General features: G+C 44.5%; 1 protein-coding gene across 1 annotated transcript in view; it reads left to right on the forward strand.

The window, feature by feature from the left end:
- Nucleotides 1-21608, forward strand: part of DMRT1 (doublesex and mab-3 related transcription factor 1) — a 62627-nt gene extending 41019 nt beyond the window's left edge. Inside the window, exons 5-6 of the mRNA XM_014964835.1 lie at nt 1643-1664; nt 21491-21608. Coding sequence (XP_014820321.1) covers nt 1643-1664; nt 21491-21608 — 140 coding nt within the window. The remainder of the gene's footprint in view (nt 1-1642; nt 1665-21490) is intronic.
- Nucleotides 21609-21699: the final 91 nt, after the last annotated feature.

A 21699-nucleotide genomic window follows, 5' to 3' on the forward strand; every position in this document is an offset into this window, starting at 1 on the left:
AGGGGTTTTTTTCATAGTTTCTTCTCCAAATGCAACCTTTATGTTACACTTGCTCCGAAGCACACGGGAATAAAATAATAGGTGCAGCAAAGCAAGTTGTCATTGGACAATTGCAGAATTATGGGTTTGATTCATGAGTTATGCTGATTGATGCCAGGGCAGCTGATGAGCCCTTGCTGTTTGCTCTGGGGGAAACTGCTGGTCCTGCCGCAGGAGCTGAGAAAGCTTTATTTTTGCTGGTTTCCCCCCAAGCTTGATTTGGTAGAAGCAGAGGTGTTCCTCCTCTAGGAGGAATGGTAAACTATTGTGAAAACTGCTTGTGAATGCTTTCATTTGTCAGTGCCCTAGCAAGAGAGAGGGACACAGCCTGAAGCCTTGGGAGAGGCTGGTGGGACTCCATCTGCCCCTACCAGCAAAACCACGTCCACCCAGAGGGTCAGCCTGGACAGTTGTTGGGCACTGGAAAAAAGGTTTCTATCCTGGCATGCGTTTATCCACGCTATAGGATTTTGTGTGGATTAAAGGGGTGCAGTGTTTTTAAAGTTCAAGCCTGTGTTTCAGGCTTGCGGGCATTAGTTTGGTAAAACAGGGGTTTAAGGAATCTCCTTCTATTCTGAGGAAAATCAGATCAGCAATACAGTGGGCCATGGCAGGTGCAGATCCAAGACAATAAATTTAAGCCTACAGCCAAAATCTCTACTTTTCTTAAGTTTTGGGTTTTTTTTCTATGAAACGAAGTTCCTGGTGTCCCATCAACCCCGGTCTGTAGATGATGGGTTTTGACGCACACCCTTCACTCTTGCTGGCCCTGTCTGAGAGTACAGCAGAGAGCAGGGCCCATGGTGAGGGATGCCACCTGGATGCACGTGGTGGTGCTGGGTCCCACACCAGGCATCACCATCACCTGCCGGTGCTGTCCTGGGAAAAGTAATGGCTGTGTTTGATTGCGTTCCCTGGACACCTTCCCTCTTCACCTTTTGTTACAGAAGGAGGTTTCTTCTCAGTTGCTCTTGCAGTTAGGAGTGTTTTAGAGCCACGTGTCAGAGACCAGTGGTTTATACCCACTGCAACCTGGACTTATTTTCTGCTCGTTTAAGCTGCTCTTTGTGTGGGGCTCTTTGTGATGTTACTTCAGCTGGTAAGAATGCGTGGGTTTTTTCCTCATGCTTCGAAGGGTGTTGGGTACCTAAATGAACAAATCCACACCATCAGTTGAGCTGCTTCCTTTTACACCCAGTGTTGGTTCTACACACTGATGTTACTACCTCTAGATGCAAAACTTTTTCCCACTGCAAACAGAAATTGGTAGAAATAGTAGAACAAATTGTATCATAAAGTGGTAAAACAAACTGAATTTCACTGAATTTTTAGAGTTGGAAGGGACCATAGAGATCATCTAGTCCAACTCCCCTGCTGAAGCAGGATTGCCTAGAGCTTGTCAGAGCATGTTACTCAGGACTGCATCCAGGTGGGTCTTGAAAATCTCCAAAGAAGGGGACTCTACGACCTCCCTGAGCAGCCTGTTCCAGGGCTCTGTCACCCTCACTGTGAAGAAGTTTTTCCTCATATTTGAGTGGAACCTCTTATGTTCCAACTTGTGCCCGTTGCCCCTCGTCCTCTCACTGGGAACCACTGAAAAGAGTCTGGCTCCCTCCTCCTTCAAACCACCCTTTAGGTACTTATAGTCATTGATAAGGTCTTGTCAGGCATCTTGTCAAGACAATGGTGATAACAGTGTGCATACCTCGGCGTGATTTGTAGCAAACAGTGGCACTGCTCCCCTCCTTGCTTTGCTTTAACGTGCAGTTCCATCCGTGTAGCCTGACTGGTTACGAGAAGAGAGAACTCTCTCCGTCCTCAGCACGTTCTGTGCGTGAGGGTCTGTGTAGAGCATCTCGTAGGTCATGCCAGCTTTGCAGCTCAGGTGAGAGCCTCCGGCGGAGCCGGTGCTTCTGCAGCCTCTTCTGATGGAGACATTCCTGTTAGGAATTCCCTTTGAGAAACTCTAGCGAAAGAAGGTTTTGCTACAGATCTCTAAGGAAGAGAGAAGAGAGTGAGAAGGCAGGATTTGTAGGGCTGCCCAGCGTGGGGCGGTGTGGATTGGCTTTGCCTGGAGCAGGGAGGCGATGGGCCGGGTTGTGGCTCTTTGCAGGAGGGGGTTGCAGCCCACGGCGCTGCTCCTGCACCAGAATGGTCTCGGGGAGGCAAAGAAGGGCAGCATCTCTCCCCGCAGCCCTGCTTGCACGCCGGGAGTAGTTTCCCCGAGCTCTGTGCATTCCGCCCTGTTGCTAAGGGTAAACTTCTGACACCAGAGAAGTGGCTTTCCTGCAAGCAGTGGGTGAAGGAGCTGGAGGACGGCGTGTAACTGCACGAGATAACAGTGGAACCGTGTTGCGTGAGCAGACAGCCCATCATTCATTCTGCCCCTTTTATAAATATGCATATTTGCATTGCGTGTGTAAATAATACCAGGGTATGTTGCCTGCGTATGATGTATGTAACCATGTGGGGCAGGGCGGGGGGCGGAAACCAAGGCTACTTAATGGGCTTTCTTAATTTACCAACCATTAGCATGCCTGCCTGTCAAATGCTTTTAATTCTATGCCTCAGTGTAACCGATGAGTTTATTTCCAGTGCTCCTCACAGGCATGGCTTAGGCCAAGTACAAGTTGAATAACCTTCAGGAAAGCTGTGCTGTCCTTCTGTCGGCCGCTGTCTTTGAAAATTGCCTGCAGAGTTAGTGAGCAGGAACAGTTAAGATTTACAAACAATGATGAAGCTTGTCATGCATCTTTCACCATTCATCATCTGGGTGCCGTGGCTGGGCAGTGAAGTGTTCTTCATAAAAACCAGCTCAGTGTGAAATACACCTCGCAGCAATGTTTACTGCTCTGAAACTCGTCAGCAGCCCTTTATAGTAAATCCAGATTGCGATGTGACATTACAGTATATCATTGCAGAGCGCGCTGGGGTTTACACTAGGAATGAGTGCAGTTCACACCAGATGAGATGTCGAAATTGAGTTATGTAGGAATTTGGCTGTTATATGGGGATAGCTTTTGTTTTCTGAGGACTGAAAGTTAGCTTTATATATATAATATATATAATCTACACATACCTGTACTTGTGTGTGGGTGCCTATATCGATAGAGAGATATATATACATGGATATATGGATACACACATGCTATGCGCACTTTCTATATACACTGTGTATGGTCAAATACGGATTTCTCAGATGGGACCTTGTCTTATTTTTATGCTTTTTCTTAAAAGTATTTCAGTGTTTTGTTTAAGTGCGGCATTTTAGCTTTAACTTTTCAACAAAGTAGCCTTTTATTTTCAAAAAATACCTTTGAAAAGACAGTTCTTTGAGTATGACAGTTTCATGGTTAAAAATATAGGGTGGGAATTTTCCGAAGGGATTTTTGGTGTAGGTTAATTGGTGCGGGTTTGTGTTTTTTTTAGGGTTGTGGTAGCAGATGCTGATGTTGAATTTCTGAGTAGCAAAGCCCGTGTGAGGTGAGCCAGTGTGCTGCCTTTGGGAGAAGGGGGCTGCATGCAGGCGCACCCTGAGGGCAGCCGAGCTCTGGCGAGGCAGAGCTGCTCGGCTGGAGGAGGTTGCTTGTCAGATGTAGAGATGATGCATCTGGCTGGAAACCACCAAAACAGAGCTAAGGCCCATTGCTGGGTTTTGGGTTGGGTGGTGTCTTTCTTTTTTGTTTTGGTTTTTTGTCTGTGAATGTCTCCCAGAGCTTGGAGATGCAACTCTTGAGCAGAAGATGTGGAGGACATTTACCCTGAAACCTTAAAATACAGAAACTACAAAAGTTACAGGTGCATCTGGCTGTGTGCTGGAATGACAGATGTTCTCCCTGCTTGTTTCAATCCCTTCAACTGTAGTGTGGACATTGAGAATAAGACAAAATAGCAGGTGCCTTTACCCAATTATGTAAGTAGGAAGTCAGTGCAACATATAACCAGGGCATTTTTTGCCTGAGTAAACTGAGGGTGAGTCTTTGGAGATAAATCTGCTGTCTTGGAGATGTGGTAGTCTGTGAAATATCCCTGGAATTAAACAGTAATAGCCCCATGAAGTAGAAAGCATGCTGTGTTGGTTGGCCTACAGACAAGGACAGTAACTTGCTCTAGTGAAAGTTAGGTACTTTGGTGGCAGTTAACTGATTAAAAAAAGAAATTAAAGAAAAGGTTGGAGATAGACAGCAAAGTTTTTACGTGCTTCCTGTGATGATGTTATTTCAGTGCTATGGTGCAAAACCTAGAAATCAAGTTATATTTCACTGTCTTTAGTGCTGTGACTGCTTTGTCCTCCATGTTTGAAACAGAGCTGGCATGTCCTGGACTCTTCACCAAAGTCTTTTGGTTTTATTATTGCCTGGCTTTTCAGCCAGAGAGAGATATGGGATAATTAATACTGTTAGTATTTAATGTTAGATTTTTGAGACCCGTACTGGGGTATGAAATATAGTTCAGAAGTGGAAAAAGGAGTGGGACTGCAGTTGGCACTACGAGAGAGGAGAGATAACTATTCTTCATTTGTCCTCCTCAGCTGTTTTCAGCTGCTGTAGGTTTTTTTGCTTTGAGTGCTAGTCCTGCAGTAAAATCATACTTTTCTAGCTCAGAACAGTTTCCACAATGTGATTATTGTTACTGATTTAGTTGATTTATTATGTCTTTCTAAAAAAACCTGACACTGTAAAGTTTACCTTTCAGTCTGCTGCAGGCAGTATGAAGGTGAAGCTTCAGATCCACTCATCATGTAAATACAGAGGCTTCCAGGCATACCAATAGCATTCTAGACTTGTTTGTATTCATAATTATCTTAATGATACGGTATTAATCTCACCTGCTTCTTTACCAGAGGCTTTGAAGGATCCAGTGAGATTTCTTAGGGGGGGTGTGGGGGTGAGAGGGTAGAAGTATTGAGCATTATTTATGAATTTTTTTTTTTTACTTTCTCCTTTTATTTTGAGAGGGGAAAGTTTGGACAGCTTTTATGTTACTCTCGTGGCTTGAATTAGAGGGGTGGAGAGTAAAGCTGTCACTTATAATGTAGTGGTTTCAGGCGCCAGAATGTTGCATATAAAATCAAAGGGATGTATTTCTTCACAACCTTGACTGCTTTATGTACCTGTTTGGTTTCTAGTAACTTTACTAAGCTGCACTCTTCAGATATATGTAGTTAGTGGTGCCTTGGCATAGGGGCGCTGTAATAGCCTTAGGAAGCTTGAGGTCTTCACAGATATGTACTCGGAATGGTATCGTAGAGCTTGTCATTTAATTTCCCATTTTTGCAGGTGACTTCTTCCTCTTGCAGTGGCTGCCATATGTAGATTGAAAGAGAATTCCAGGAGTCAGGGCAAGAATTGGGAAAAATACTCCAGGAAGGTGCCACATTAACAGTATTTAGTGCAGTGCTAGCATCCAGTTGTTGGTATCCAAGCATCTCCCAAGTTTTAGTTAGATGGGCAAGTCCTGGCCAAGACTAAGAGGGGAAGAAAAAAAAAAAAAAAAGGGGTTGTATGGCAATGCTAAGTTAAATCCCTTAATTTTACATTGCTTTCCCACACATGTACCAAGGTCTTTGGGTGTAGAGGGGTGGCATTTTGTTGTGGTGACCATGCAAGGAGTCCAAGCAAACATACCTATAGAGCACTGTAAAAACAGTCCAGGAGGAAATTGCTCAGAACAGTGGGAAAAAAACCCACACCACAAATAAGCTGACAGTATGTTGGCTGATTATAATGACTGTCTTGCAGCATCCAGGAGTTGTCAATCATACCTTAATGTTTGCAGAAGTGAAAAGTCAATGTGTAGTTGTTTAATTTGACATGACTCTCAGGTTGAGAAAGTGTAATCGCTGGAGGGGACAGTTAAGTAGCTGTGCTCCGTGTCAGCCTGTCTCGCTCCGACTACTGCACTAAATGCTTTCCTGATGAGCGATAGATTTGGTTAAATACCAGGATAATTGCTAGCTACAGCATCCAGCACTCTTTTAATGCCTTGTACTACATCTGTATTAGCTCTTGCCTGAGGGTGTTTGAGGTTTCTGCAGGGAAGAAGGCATGTTCATTCAATTACATTGTTCTCCTTTGGGTTTTGAAGGGCAATTGTTGCAGAGCTAAATAGGCTATAATAAATTATATTTCGTTTCTTCCAAACCTGTTGAAGTGGGCCAGACAGGGAAGTGTTGTAGCAGCTTTCTGCTTGTAAATGGCATTTTGTTAGTTTGCTGTACTGAGAACACACAAAGAAGTATTTAGACAGTGTTTTTTCCCTTAAAAAATAGAAAATCACCAGCCTTGCATTGCACTAGTGCAAAACATGTTTTGCATGCTATAAAAGTATTACATGTGAATAAGATCATATACAAATGCATTTGATGCTTATTATGAATAGTCAGTATAGGAGGAGGGCGTCAGCATTTTCATTAGCCTTTTGGTGCTGTTAGTGTTTTAAGTGGCTTGCTAGTTTCTGCCGTGGGCTGTCATAGCTCTTGCTGGCAGGGCAGCATTTCTCTGCAGTGTACCCCACCTCTGCCACAAAGGGGTCTGCCCTGCTCTTGGCACCAGATGCAAGAAAAGCTGAAAGCATCCGAGCACAGACAGGTGTGATACAGCTCACTTTAAAAATGTTTGAAAGGGATTGGAGAGGGAGAAAGCATTTATTTTTGAAATATATGTGTCTTAAAAATCTGAAAAGATCTGGAGATTGGTTTTGAAGTTACTCAGAACCGAACACTTTATTTTCTGGGATTTGTTTTAATACATTATCCAGAAAGAGTGAGAGCCAAGTTAAACCATGTAGTTCTCCCTGTGGGTCATTCAGAAATAAAAGAAAAAATTGTGGTTTTGTTTCTTCTTTAAGATTGGCATTTAACATCATCGCATTTAATTCCTGCTTTTTTGTAATTTTACAGTGTCAGTTGTAAAGCTCTATGCCTGATGTTTATCTCACCGTATCTGTTAAATCAGTTAAGCTTCACAAGTAGAAGGTTTGTAAGGTCTGAATCAGACCCCATATGCTGTGGGTAGTATGTTTATTTACCCCAAGCATGGCACTAATCATGTCTTAGCTGGAAGTAAAAGAATGCTTTTAGTCCAGTTTGTCACTGGTTTTGTTTCCTTTCTAGACATGAAAGAAAAAGAAAAATCAATGAGCTCTCTCTCCTGTGCATTTATAAATCATTTTCCCTTTCAAGTTCTGTCTCAGAGCAGTTGCAGACACTGCAATGAGTGTTTTACTTTCCCACCCTGAAACAACTGTTTACACTAGATTTTTTTAGCAGATTTTTATATTGGCATTTGGCTGTATAAAACACATTTTGGTAAGTTCCAGTCTAAGTCGTGTTCGAGCCAGCTGTGTACCCCTAAATACAGTTTAAAGCCTCCTAAGTACTCCACGAATTAGAACTTAGTTTTTGCTGTCCCCTCTCTTGGGTGAACATGAACTTCTAGTTGATAAAGCTGTCCCTACGTGCTGTGTCAAACACATCTTGCCCCTGCTCTTCCCTGAGTCACAAGTGTTTCCAGGGACTTGAATTTTGTGGATTGAGTCTCTTAATTTTTCCAAGTCATAAATGCTGCACATGGGTTTGTGCAAACAGGGTCTACATTGGAGTGAAACGATGCTGGCTTGCTGAGAGGGGTCTGCTGTATTCCTGTTACACGGATGCTTTTGCAGGGACTAACCCAAATGAAGCTCTAATTGCCTAAACTGTAGTTAGGAAGGAGTGAGGAAAGAGGAATGTGGGTTGGCCCCTAGTTGGAAAGTAATTACCTCTCTTGGGCCGTGGGGCTGACCTCTGTACCTCTGGCTGTTAACTGTCCAGCTTGGGTCACTTCATCTGCTTTTCTTGCTCCATTCAACTGCTGTGCCCATCAGCAACGGAAGGAAAAAGCCTGCCTTGACCCTGAACGGCACCAGGTACTCAGTTATTCTGCATGGCACAGGGTCCTGCAGCCCTTGCCCTCTCCTCGCTTCACCACCCTGTGTTGGCGGTGGGTGGCAGGCAGCAGGGCTGTGTGATGCAGCAGAGGATGAGCTCCACTTTTTGCTTCCCTTCTCTCCTCCCTGCTCTGCCCTTACAGCTTTGGATCAGTTTTGTATTGACCACAGTTGTATTCAGCACTGTATCATAGAATCATAGAATGGTTTGGGTTGGAAGGGACCTTCAAGATCATTGAGTTCCAACCCCCCTGCCATGGGCAGGGACACTTCCCAATAGACCAGGTTGCCCTAAGCCCCATCCAGCCTGGCCTTGAATACCTCCAGGGATGGGGCATCCACGACCTCCCTGGGCAACTTGTTCCAGTGTCTCACCACCCTCACTGTAAAGAATTTCTTTCTAGTATCTAATCTAAATCTTCCCTCTTCCAATTAAAAAGCATTACCCCTCATCCTATCACTAGACTCCCTGGTAAAGAGTCTCTCCCCGTCTCTCCTGTAGCTCCCTTCAGATATTGAAAGGCTGCTATAAGGTCTCCCCGCAGCCTTCTCTTCTCCAGGCTGAACAACCCCAGCTCTCTCAGCCTGTCCTCATAGGAGAGGTGCTCCAGCCTCTGATCATCTTGATGGCCCTCCACTGGACCTGTTCCAGCAGATCCATGTCCTTCCTGTATTTAGAAATGAACCGAGACATAGTGTTGGAGTGGTCCTCTGAAGGGAGGTGGCCTTTGACACAGCCACCAGTGTCTGGATTGACTAACTGGACCCAATAAACCTGTCTTAAAGTTTTGTCTACAACAGGTGACAGTAATAAAATTCTGATTGATTAATTGATTGATTGATTGTAGATCTTAGAACTTTTCTGCCACTTAAACAAGGTTTAAGGTTGACCTTCTGACTTCAGACTGTGGCAAGCAAAGGCAAGGGAAGCCCATGTTGAGAATTGGCCAGATACGCTCAAGCCCGTTCCAGTAACCTTAGTAAGGAAAGGTGGCACAAGAGCAATGAGGCAAACTTGCACAAGTTACAGCAAACTAAACCAACCAAGGTTTTTAGGCCCTGTGGACACACAGCTTGTAGACTGTTAGCTGTTCTCACAGGATTTTGGCCCTTCCTAGCAAGGCTGCTGCTGTCAGGATCCTGAAGACTGTCCCAGCAGGTCTGCATCGCCCCAGCTGTAGGAAGTCAGCAGGATCCCCCCTGTGCCTGGGGAGATGCCGCTGGCAGCACCAGCAGCTTCCATAGGGGCTGCCCATCCTCTCTGGCTGATGGGACAGTGGGAGGCTGGCCCTTCACTTTGGAGCCCCACTAGCCTCTGTGCTGCACCAGTGTTTCACAGGCTGCATTTAATACTGCTATTTTGTTTGTGGAAATAAATATAAATATAACGCAGCAGGTCTGTCTTAAGCCTAATGTTGTGTGAAACTTCATTTAACTTATTTGACTACCTCAAAAGTGGTTTGTGTTCAGTTTTTGTCCCTATTTTCTCAAGTATTGTGACTTATTGCAGTGAGGTTCCTAAATTTTGGAGGGCATCAATCTCACTTTAAAATAAGTAGCAACATTTTTACTCTGTTCATGCATATACCCATCTTGTGCTCTGTATTTCATCAATATTTGTTGAACCATTTTACTGCAAATCTGCTTGACTTGCTTCCAAATTAAAGTTAGTATTAAAAATGGTAATGCCATGGTAATATTAAGTCACTTTAAAGCCTTCTGGGCTTTTTAAACTACAGATTCGCTTAAATTGTAAGCTGCAAATGGCAGGGCTTCTTTCTTCCCTCTTAGTCAATTTTGAGCACAGTCATCAGTGAGTACAGTCTTTCTTATGTTGAAGTCAGTTGACAAACCTGCTGCTTTCACTAGTGAGGTATGAGTTGCAGGTCCTTGTTTTCTTCCTTCCCAGCAAAGAAGCTTGCATGATAAGAGCATTAAAAAAAAAATCTATTCTTGGCAAGTGAAAAATCTATTGTATCTACCATAACAGATTGCTTTCATTAGACTTAGCATTTTCTCTGATTGTTTAGTAACCTCTTGATTTCCAAAAGCTTGCAAATCATGTCCAAAAAAATCTTTTAAGCTTTATAATATGGCACTTTTGCACTGAGCCAGTATTTTCTAAAATTAAGACTGTCATTAAACCTGAAAAAGCTGAAGCCATCATTATTAGCTATTTGAGCATTATGACTAATGACAGTGGGCATGGATTTCATCCCTGGTTTATAGATTGAAAGTGACATTGGCAACAATAAAAATATAAAGAGGGGTGACCAGAACTAATATTTATATTTATATGGCTAGTCCTGGTGTTGCGCAGACTGTGATACACTCCTTTTTTTCCTGATATGCTAGTGAAGATTAACAGCCTTTCTAACCCAAGAATGAAGAGACATTCAGCCAAAATAGTGTTATGTTTGGATTTCTGTGCTAAGCACCAAAAAGTTATATGGGATTATTAAAGCTCTTAGGATCCTATTTCCTTCCTTTAGTATAGGTACAGAAAGGAAAAACCCTTTTTTTTGTCTTCCACATATTTTGCTGCTTGATAACATTATCCTGAACCTTGAATGCACTTTTCCCTTTAAAGTTATTGCTTTTCAAAAAACATTTTCTTGCCAGAACTATTGCAAATGGCAGTGCATTTTCTAGGTAGGACAATTGATGCTTCTAGAGGTGGTTATTCACAAGGAAGTTGTTTAGACAGGTTTAAAATACATATATACACCCAGCAAAACAAAGGCAACTATATTGTAGTGATGCTCGGAAGCGTGTAGGGAGTTGGGTGTCACTAGCTGTTCCCTGTGTTGCACTAGGAGGTAGATGTAGCATGTGAGGTCTTTCTTCAAAACGGGGAGCAGCCCCGACATCTGTCCTTGCTCAAAGCCCCATCCAGCCTGGCCTTGGACACCTCCAGGGATGGGGCATCCACGACTTCCCTGGGCGGCCTGTTCCAGTGCCTCACCACCCTCACTGTAAAAAATTTCTTTCTAGTAACTAATCTAAATCTCCCCTCTTCCAATTTAAAACTGTTGCCCCTTGTCCTGTCACTACACTTCATGACAAAGAGTCCCTCTCCGGTTCTCCTATAGACTCCTTCAGATATTGAAGGGTCTCCCCAGAGCCTTCTTTTCTCCAGCCTGAACAACCCCAGCTGTCTCAGCCTGTCCTCACAGGGGAGGTGATCATCTTCGTGGCCCTCCTCTGGACCCATTTCAACAGGTCCATGTCCTTCCTGTATGGAGGACTCCAAAGCTGGACACAGTACTCCAGGTGGGGTCTCACGAGTGCAGAGTAGAGGGGCAGAATCACCTCCTGTGACCTGCTTGCTGGCCACGCTTCTCTTGATGCAGCCCAAGATGCGGTTGGCTTTCTGGGCTGCCAGTGCACATTGCTGGCTCATGCTAAGCTTCTCATCCACCAACACCCCCAAGTTCTCCTCAGGGCTGCTTTCTAGCCATTCTCCGCCCAGCCTGTAGTTGTGCCTGGGATTGCCACGTCCCAGGTGCAGGACCCTGCACTTGGCTTGGTTAAACTTCATGCAATTTGGACAAGCCCACCTCTCAAGCCTGTCCAGGTCCCTCTGGGTGGCATCCCTTCCCTCCAGTGTGTGGACTGCACCACCAAGTTGGGTGTCATCGGCAAACTTGCTGAAGGTGCACTCTACCCCACTGTCCATGTCTCCAACAAAGATGTTGATTGAACAGCACTTGTCTCAGTATTGACCCCTGAGGAACACCACTTGTCACTGGCCACCAATTGGACATTGAGCCATTGACCACAACCCTTTGAGTGTGGCCATCCAGCCAGCTCCTTATCCACCGAGTGGTCCATCCATTAAATCCATTAGTTTCCAATTTTGAGACCAGGGATGTCGTGCAGGACAGTGTTGAATGCTTTGCACAAGTCCAGGTAGATGACATCTGTTACTCTGCCCTTGTCCACCAAGTGTGTGGCAGTATCATAAAAGACCACTAAATTTGTCAGGCACAATTTGCCCTTGGTGAAGCCATGTTGGCTGTCTCCAATCACCTCCTTATTTTCCATGAGCCTTAGCAGAGATTCCAGGAGGATCTGCTCCATAATCTTGCCAGGCACAAGGAGGTGGACAGTAAGCAGTCTCCATAAAATTAGTGTGAGGTCCACAAATTATGCTTGAGGGGACTGTAGGGTGCAGAGAGATGATGCCATGTTCTCTTCCTTAGAGCTTGCTGGAAATTGATAAAAACTATTGCTTTGGGAAGAATCCAAGCCACTGGTTGTTCTTACTGAAACCACATGCTTCTGTAGACTCACAGCAGGATAAGCAGGGGGTTCAGCTGGACACCTGCCTTATTTCCTTGACAGGCTTACATGGATGGTGAGTCTGTAGAAGAGCCTTTGTTCAGCTTGGAGAAGAGACAGCTCCATGAAGATCCTATTGTGGCCTTTCAAAACTTTAAGGGGACTTAGAAGAAAGATGGGGATGAACTTCTTAGCAGATTCTGTTACGAAAGGACAGGATGTAATGGCTTTAAACTAAGAGGGTAGATTCAGACTAGACATAAGAAAGAATTTTTTATTATGAGGGTGGTGAAGCACTGAAACAGGTTCCCTAGAGAGGTGGTAGTGTCCCATCCCTGGAAACGTTCAAGGTCAGGTTGTACAAGGCTCTGAGAACCTGATCTAGTTGAAGATGTCCCTGCTTATTGCAGTAGGGTTGGACTAGGTGACCTTTAAAAGTCCCTTCCAACACAAACTAGTCTATGACTCTGTGATTCGTGTCCCTAGATTTGGAGTTGTATGCAGTCTTTTCCTGTTTTTGCCTTGCCACTGGAGGTTGCTGTTCACATGGTTGTGTGACCATGGATCTGTGGAATGGTTTGTTTTCTTTTTTCACAGGGAAAAAAAAATCTTTTTCCAAAAAAGCAGTTCATTTCATGTATCTGACTTCAAAGGTGGCTGCACAGAAGGAGCATGTGGGGAGCTGAGATCCCAGCCTTGCTGCTGCACCCAGCAGTGGGAGAGCCTAGGGGATCCCAAGCTTCCTGACCCCATAGTACAGCAATTTTCTGCAAAACCAGTCCTGGCAGGATAAAATGCTCAGAATAAATGTTTAGGCATGTGCAGCTGCAGCTGATAAGATAGTTAGGTATCTCTCTTGAGAAATGATTGATATGTGTGTGTTTTAATCTTGTTGTCAGAACAGTTTTTAATTACTATAGGACTAAAGAAATAGTCCCAATAGTGGATTTGAAGTTAATTTTTTCCCTGAGAGCTGCCTCAGTCTTCTGCCAGTCTTCTGAGTACAACATCAGGGACATCTTTTTTTGATGGAGAGTCAGTCTCTGGTGTTGTGTATGGAATAGAGAAGTAGTACCCGACCTCCAGAAATAGAGATGAAAGGTCCCAGCTTTGTCACAGCCTTGTTACGTGATGAAGCAAATTGCTTCATTCCTCTGAGATTCCTTGCTGCTCTTCAGCTGGTGGCAGATCTCCAAATACCCCCATCCCTCACAGCCACTTTTTATATGCCTCTCTGGGAAATCGATGCCTCCTCATATGTTTCTGTGGCTGCTCTCTAATCCTGAATCTTGAAATGGCTTGTCGGGTATTTATTTTATTTTGTTTTTTCAAAATCATTGTCTCTTTGTTGGCCTATGGTTTAGAGCACAAACCATTGGGTTTGCCCTGCCATGGTGGGCTAGGGATGTCTGAGGGAAGAAGGGATTTCCAAAAGTACATCTGCTGGTAGTCGTAGCAGAGTCACAGCCTGAAGGAGAGGCATGTGTGTCTTTCGAGTCCCAGCAATACAAAACCAAAGGGGCTGTGTGTTCATCGGCAGAACTGGTTCTATAGTGTAATTCCCTGTGTTGCTGCACAAATGTGTGCACAGGACAGCACTGGGTTTCAGTAAGTGACTGGAGAATGGTAGGGAACAAAAAGGGAGGTGCTTTGGGTATTTTATCATGATGCCTTTTCTTTGTAGTGTTAATACCACGTAACACTATATGAATTATATATATATATTTATAATATATAACAGTACCTCATATCTGTGACCTCAGCTCTGTTGTGATGCTGAGGTCATCATGCTTCTTACGTAATGGTACAAAATGTTTACACTTAGAAATGACCTCAAAAAACATTTGCAGAAGGGCACATTTTACCTTGTTACCCAGCAGTGGGAAATGTCTGCTATACGTTGAGTTATCCTGTTCCTGGAGAATGTTTTGCTTTATGTCTTCCAAAATAGAAAATGTGTGTGCGAAACCATTATGATCGTGTGTCCCTATTGAGAGAACTAGCCATCAGGGTTCCTGGTAGTAGAATATAAAGTGGGGAGCTTTCTGTGGAAGTTGTACTGATTTATACCTCACTGGGACCTGGCTTGGGCAGTGCGAGCATTTCTGGTGAATACCTTGCAGAAGAGGTAACCATTCATTTCTGCCAACCCAAAAGCAAGTTTTTACCAGCTGAAATCTGCGTGTTGCCTTTCAGCCTTTCCTGATCCTCAGGAAATTTTTCTGAGATGGTTCACCGTCTGCCTTTCCTAGCCTGCAGCAGTGGCTTAGTGACACCAAGTTAGCCACAGAATGTGACACTGGTGACAGCAGAGAGTGTTGGGCCATCACCACTGCTCTGCTCTGCATCTTGTCTACAAGCATGTAGGGCGATTGCGTTGTAATGGATTGGTATAGTTTCAAGGTAGCTTTTGGAGTCTCAGAAAAAAAAGCCTGGGCTTCCTGCCTGTCGTCTCTGCATCCTCCCTGTCTAACCGGTGGTGGCTGAGAATTGGAAAGCCTTGTTTGATTGTTTCACGTATTATTGTAAGAGAATTTACAGCCAGGGGTGAGGGAATCATCAGGTGGTTATTTTCTTCGGCTTCTGGTTTCTAATTACATCAGTTACAGCCCTGTCTTCTTAGTTGCTAAAAGTACAAGCATGAACTGGAAAAGAATGAGATAATCCGTGGTAAAGCATGCTGAATAAAGATCTCCATTCAGATCTTTACCTTTTATCCCAAGTTCCTAATGCCAAGAATTAATGCTATTTGAAAATACACAATGAATGTGCCCTACTGTGAGCATCCAAGATAATCCTAATTGCTTTAAATGTTAGTGAGAAGGGTAGGTGTTTGAGAAGGGGGAAAGGGCTGTACTGTGAAATAGTATATCTTGTGTTAAGAGACACAGATGGGACGTGTTTTTTGATTCCAGATCCTTGGGGTTTTTTTTACGTTCGCATTGAAAAGCAGATTTGCTCATTGCTCTTGAAACTTCTTGTCAACGGGAAGATGTCCACAGACATTCGTTTCTAGAACTGGACTGTTTTCCTTTGTGTTAATAACATGCAAAGCAGAAAAGGGGCACCACTCCCATTTTCTCATAAGTTGGTCCGCCTTATGGTCAGCACAGAACAGTCCACAACATACTGATAAAAGCAAAAGTCGCAAAGACATTTCAGCTGATGTGTCTAATGCGTGGAGTTCAGTTTTAAGGCAGATCCATAGCTGAGTTTTCGTCAGCCCATTGGCATCAGCCTCCCTGTTAGACTAATGTCTCATCTTACTCTCTGCTGTGCATAACACTGCTTCCAAGAACCCTGCGCCCATGCTATGTTGTGGTGACCTGGTGCAGTGAGCAGAAACCCTTGATTTGAGGTGGGCTTACAGAATTTGTCCCCACGGGAGCCATCTCCTGGTAGTGGTCTGTGATGAGGCCTGAGGGACAGGAGGACAAAGTCGGTCAATATAGAACATTTTTAGCACATTCATGCACTTGCAGATGTTGGCAGGAATTCTCAGGAGGAACCATTTAATCCTAGCATTCATCCTGAGCAAGAGATGAGAGGAAGGAGAGGGCAGTATTTTTTTAGGTTAGTTCACACAGAGTAGAAAAAAAAGAATTAAAAGATGTTGGGGATTCACCAAGTGTGAACATCCGTCAGAATCATGAGTTACTGCAGCTTTACAAAATACGAATCTTTGTGTTCAAAGGAAATCTTGAAAACACGGCTGATGAAAGTTTGTCTCTAAGTTTCTTAAGGTTTTGCAGCTTCTCTGTGGCTTTCTAGCAGGAACCCATCAAGCCATAGGCTCCAGACTGCTGTGTCTTAGATCTTAATGGGACAGAATACCAGAGTATGAGACTGATGCCCTTGCGTGGCGGGTTTATGAAGAACAACCTGCCATTAACCCTCGTTTCTTCACCCTAGTGTGAGTCAGTAGTCCTCCATCTTTTCTAATAGTGCATTCACAGAGGAATGAATTGCGCGAGAGATTCAGTGGAGATAGGTTTTCTTTTTGACCTTCTGTTAATTAACTCTGTGCTTGAAGAGTTCAACATTTGGGGGCATAGGATTAAGCACTACAAAAGTGAGAGGCAGCTGAATGGAGGTTGCTTAGGATAACTTAACTTGGTCTTTCTGCATGTGTTTGCATCAGGATTTCGTCTTGCCCATCTTATGATGGTCTACACCAAGACCCCGACACTCTTGTTGCCACTCTAATGCTTTCTCCACAATACAAAAATGGTGTTTTTCTCTCACTCTCTTTTTTGTGTGTGTCTTCTCAGTTGTTGAGTCAGCAACTGAGATGATTCTGATGGTTCTGTCATTCTGAGTGCCTGGTTTTGCAGCAGTAACCATTGGTTTTGATGAATTTATTTTTTTTGGTTGGTTGATTTGGTTTGGATTTTTGACCTAATGCTTTGTCAGGCAGTTGCCATGTGTATTACAGTAGTTGCTGTAGCTTGGCAGGCTGTTTGCTGGCAGTGCGTGGTAGAGTCAGCCCTCTGGGGTCAGTCTGAGCAGTAGAGTGCCAAGAGTGTCATCGACTTGGGTGGAAACTGGGCAGTGTTTTCAAACTGAATTCGAGCCTTTTCAGGCCACCAAGCCAGCTTATCTTCAGTGCATTGCCAGTCGCCCCACTTGTGTCTGGTAGCAGCACCGTGAAGACCAGTCCCAGTCCTTGAGATGGTAACCTGGGGGGAGTGATGCCACTCTCTCTCATTGCAGCCTTCACTCAGGTAGTGTGGGTTGCCCTTTGGTTTGACTACCGCCGGTTTCCCAGGCCTGTTTGTTTTCCAAGACACTTCATATGGCATCTGTGGAGTCTGGAGTGGAAGTCATTGCTTGCTTAGAGAGCATCCCTTTCCAGTGGTATTGGCTACAAGGGAGAAGGTACCGTGAAGAGCGGTTCCTGTCCACCCTCACAGCAAAAACCCAGGCACCCTTTAGTGATGCTCCAGTGCCCTTGAGCTGCCAGCAGCAGTCTGGTTCATTCCCCTCTGTCCTGCACACGTGGCTGTGTGGGCACATACAGATGTGAACACCAGGGAGAAGTACCTCGGCTTAGCAGCGTGTGAGACTGGCATACTTACTTATTTTCCTCTTCCCTGAAATAGAAGGTGAAAGAGTTTTAAGAAAATGGATTGTACCTCTCAACTTTAAATCTTTAAAAATTGTTCCTTATTGAGAGTTTAATAGTTTTTTAAATGTAAACTCGGGAAAATATTTACTTTTCAAGCATGAATATCCTTCTGCTTTCTCACATCACTGAAAGTGTATTATTTTTTTCAGTCCATTGAATTCCAGGGATCGCTCATGTTAAAAGTCAATGTGGTTTCCAGCGTCAGAAGATGTAAGGTTTTGTGTTTATGGTTAGAATCCCTTCTGGCTTCTTTTCCTGTGTGATATTAGCCAAAAAATTTTCAGATGCATATATCTCAAAAGTATTCAGGTGCTTTCCCAAGGATATGAGGTAATTAGATCAAGGAATGGTCTTCAAAAACTGTCACAGCCCCAATTCTGGTGCTGTTATTTACACAGATAAAGGCTTGTGTAACAACAGTGGGAGGATAAGCCGCAAGCCTCAAACAGATGAAACTCATAGACTTAAATCAAAAAGAACACGGGTTTTGTTTCTTTGAACTTGGAACTTCTACATTTTATTGCTGTGTGATTAAAACACTGGAACAGAATTGCTCATTTCCTTTTTGCTGCCTTTTTATAGCTACAAGTCCCAATCCGAGTATCTTGCTCTTATTATCGGCATTGCACCTACTCAGTGCTCCTTGCTTGACTTTGTTGACCCCCCTTCACTGCAGCGGAAGCCTATCCAAGTGAGCAGTGTGGGTTTGGATAGAGGAGCAGCACTCTCATCTGCTAGAGGTAGTACCTCGGAAGTTCCAGGTTGTTCTTCAGATCTATGTGGCTGTTGTTACATACCCCTGTGCACAATCAGAGGTCAGCGTATGTAGCTCCGATTGCCTAACCATCAAAACTGTGATCAATTTGGAACTCTGTGATAAAAAAAAAAAACAAAAAACAAAAAACAAAAAACCAACCCATGCTATTTAGATCAGTGCTTCAGAACCTGAGGCGGTTCATGAGACCAACCGGTTGGTGACTGGAACTGTTCCCATGTAATGACGCTTTCTGTATGAAGTTCCATCAGGGTGTCTGATGCCCCATGAGAACTGTTGGAAGACTGGTGAAGCTCCACTAGCCCAGAAGGCTTAGGAGGCACTGCTTGAGGTGCTAAGAAACAGTTGTGGGTGTCTGTCTATAAAAGAAGTTGCCCTCAGTGTCATTCCCCAGGTTTATAATAAATTAACACAGAGTTGCTGGAAAAATTGATCATAAAAACAAAGTGGCAGTTTTGCTGTGGCAGGGTTTTAACATCATGCCGTAGCACGTTGGGTGGGTTTTCTGTTGGATTCTTTCCACTTAGGAAAAAAAACTTTCTGTAAGTTTGTCACAGAGATTTATAGATCTCAGTATTTAAAAATGGGCCATTCCATCATTCCCAGGCACATGCACACTAAAAATATTAACAAATCCTTTAAAATAAATAAGCCTCTTGACCATTCGGCTACTCAGGGGTAAACAAAAAAATATCCCCTTTCAACCCCAATCGCTTCCTTCATACTTCTGCCTCGTAGTTTGGGAACACAGAGATTCCTTACAGCATGTCCTAAATCTTAGCACATTGGGTTACTTGCCTGAAATAATGGATGGTGTGTGCTTCAGATCACGGGAGTGTGGTGCAGACCAGGGCACCCGGTGAGCATGTTTGTGCTGTGAGCCTGTCTCAACAGCTTCCCTTCCAGAGGAGCAGAAACGTGCCTGTGTTCCTCCCCTCATTTTCCCTAACCTGCGTGTTCGCCTCTGGTTCAAGTCCTAGGAGCTCGTAAGCAGTGATGAACTCTCAAGCACAGTCTTAGCAGGGGAAGTGCAGTGGAAAGATAAGTTGCATCCTCATCCAGACACTGAGGAGATGTGGCTTCTCCTTGGACTCCACCATCAACCCCGCTTAACGCACTGAAAAGGGGAGATAGGAAGTACAGCATCAGGAATCGCTTGGTATGTTCTCGTGGCAGAAGAGAGCTTGGCTTTTGCACCGTGCAAGGAGCCATCCTGATCCTGCAGCAGTTTTGGGTTTCAGGAGTGGTGGGCTACAAGGAGTAAAAATCTACAAAGTTGTTCCCATCCGGAGATTACCCGAGTGCTGTTCTGGCCTGCTCTGTGTGCAAATTGATGCCCTCCCCCAGCAGTCCCATGGTTATTCACACCGGGGATGTTGGAGAGACTCCTTTGGCTGTCCTGTGCTTTTAACCACATAGCAGAGGAATATGTGATGCTCCAGACCCAGATTCCTCTTTCTGTGTCATTAAACCATTAGCAGCATTCACTGGATGTCTAAAACCTGCTTTAAGTTGCGTTGACTACTTTGTCACTCCCTCATATCTAAGCACTGCATTCTTTTCTTTGTCTTTTAGCTAGGAGGAAATGTAGTACGGGGTTGATATCCTGTTCATCAGGTTAAAAAAAAAAAAAAAAAAAATTTATGAAAGATCAAAAAAAAAAAAGGAGAGTTCGCTTTAAGTTGCGTTGACTACTTTGTCACTCCCTCATATCTAAGCACTGCATTCTTTTCTTTGTCTTTTAGCTAGGAGGAAATGTAGTACGGGGTTGATATCCTGTTCATCAGGTTAAAAAAAAAAAAAAAAAGTTTTATGTCAGATCTAGAAGACAATAGTAGAGTCTGCTTTGGCAGAGTGGTGTTGGAGGTGATGGACCTTACTTGTCCCTTACATGCATCAAAGGAGAGACTTGCATGAAATCAAGAAGCCAGTTTCTGCTATGTCAAAAATGGGCAAAACTCCCTCAAAGTAGCAGAAATTGCCATTTTATCTAGTCACAGGGAAAGTGTCTGAAAATTATGCATGAGACCTTAACTCCATAATGGTGTTTCCATCTTTCGGTAGGCAGCATCATGTTTAAAATAAGGACAAATCAGGAAGCTGAACTGCAAATGGAAGTTACTGCAGAAACATGTGATGCTACAGAAATGGGATGTGGGTGGTTTTTTTAAGACAGCATTTCTCATTTTCCCAGCAAAGCGTAAACCCAGATGGCGACTGTTTACTTTCCTTGGTTCCCCTTGGATTAGCCTGGCTGTGAAAGTCAAGCCTGACCTTTTCTTTTTTGTTGGACTTCAGACGTGCTTCTGGAAGCCTGCAAGCACCCAGGGCTCAGGTGTGGAGGAGCTGCTCGCTGAGTCACAGCCGTGCAGTTTGGGGACAGAGTCTAAGCCTCAACTCCGCGTTCCTCCTTCTCGCGCAGTTGTACTAGATTCATCATGGCTTCTAAAAAACAAGCAAATGGTTGTAAACAATATTCTCTTTTAAAAGATCACAGGCTGGTAATATTCTCTACTAAACAGTAAAATCCAGAACGTAGTAAGTATTGATGATTAAGATGTCAGGGGCCCGTGGAGCTGCCGCCATGATTTAGTTCCCTCCGACTTCCTCAACTACCAATGCATTTTGCTAATTACATCATAGATTTTCCTATTGATGAACAGAATCTGAATTAACACGGGATGCACTAATGTTACCCTTTCACTATTATTGTTGTACAAGAAGCCGTGGCAGATGCTGGCAGTTAGTTACACAAACATTAGTATTAACGATTGGCCATTTGGAATTGGTGACAAACTGCCGCCCGCTGGAATCCTGAGCCTGAAACCAATCAGGAAGTTAATGAGGAGAGAAATTACCACTGCAGCTTCCCCTTAATTATATTCACGGTAGGCAGGAAGGGAGTGTTGGGGGTGGATCTCAACTCATCTAAGGTTAGGAAGGTCAGAGACCCTTTTACTTGGTTTTTGTATCTACTGCAAATTGCAATGTTGCAACCGTTCCTAGCACTATATTAGTTTTAAATTCTTTAATATTTGGCCTTAGCCTCGGGCTGCCCGAGCTAGGGCCTTAAGTCCGTAGGCAGGTTTGTTTTGGGGGGGGAGGGGGTGGTTAGAGGGGTTGTGGCCCCCGAGTCCTGATTGTCTTCCCCCCCCCCCCAACTTCCGTACCCCCTCTGCGTTCTCCATGGCTGGAGCAGGGAGGCCGGCACCCCACCGTGCAGGGGGAGGACACCCCCTCGCCCCTCATCCCGGGGAGGGGAGTCCCGCCTGTGTCCCCTCTGTGGGGCGCGGATCTCAGGCGCTGTGCTTTTTTTTTTTTTTTTTTTCTTTTTTGGACTCCGGCCTAGGGTGCCTGTCCAGCAGCGAGAGCACTAAGGGGGAGCTGGAGTGCGAGCCCCCCCCGGAGCCCGGCGCCTTCCCGGTGAGCCCTGTCCTGGAGGGCGGCGAGTAGCCAAGGCTCGGCTCGGCGCAGCGGCCCTCGCCCGGGGCAGGGCGGTGCAGCAGCGTTCACGGTTTGCTTGTTCTGCTTGAAGGGGTGGGTG

Source organism: Calidris pugnax, unplaced genomic scaffold, assembly GCF_001431845.1.
Source record: "Calidris pugnax isolate Ruff unplaced genomic scaffold, ASM143184v1 scaffold273, whole genome shotgun sequence".
Lineage (NCBI taxonomy): Eukaryota > Metazoa > Chordata > Aves > Charadriiformes > Scolopacidae > Calidris > Calidris pugnax.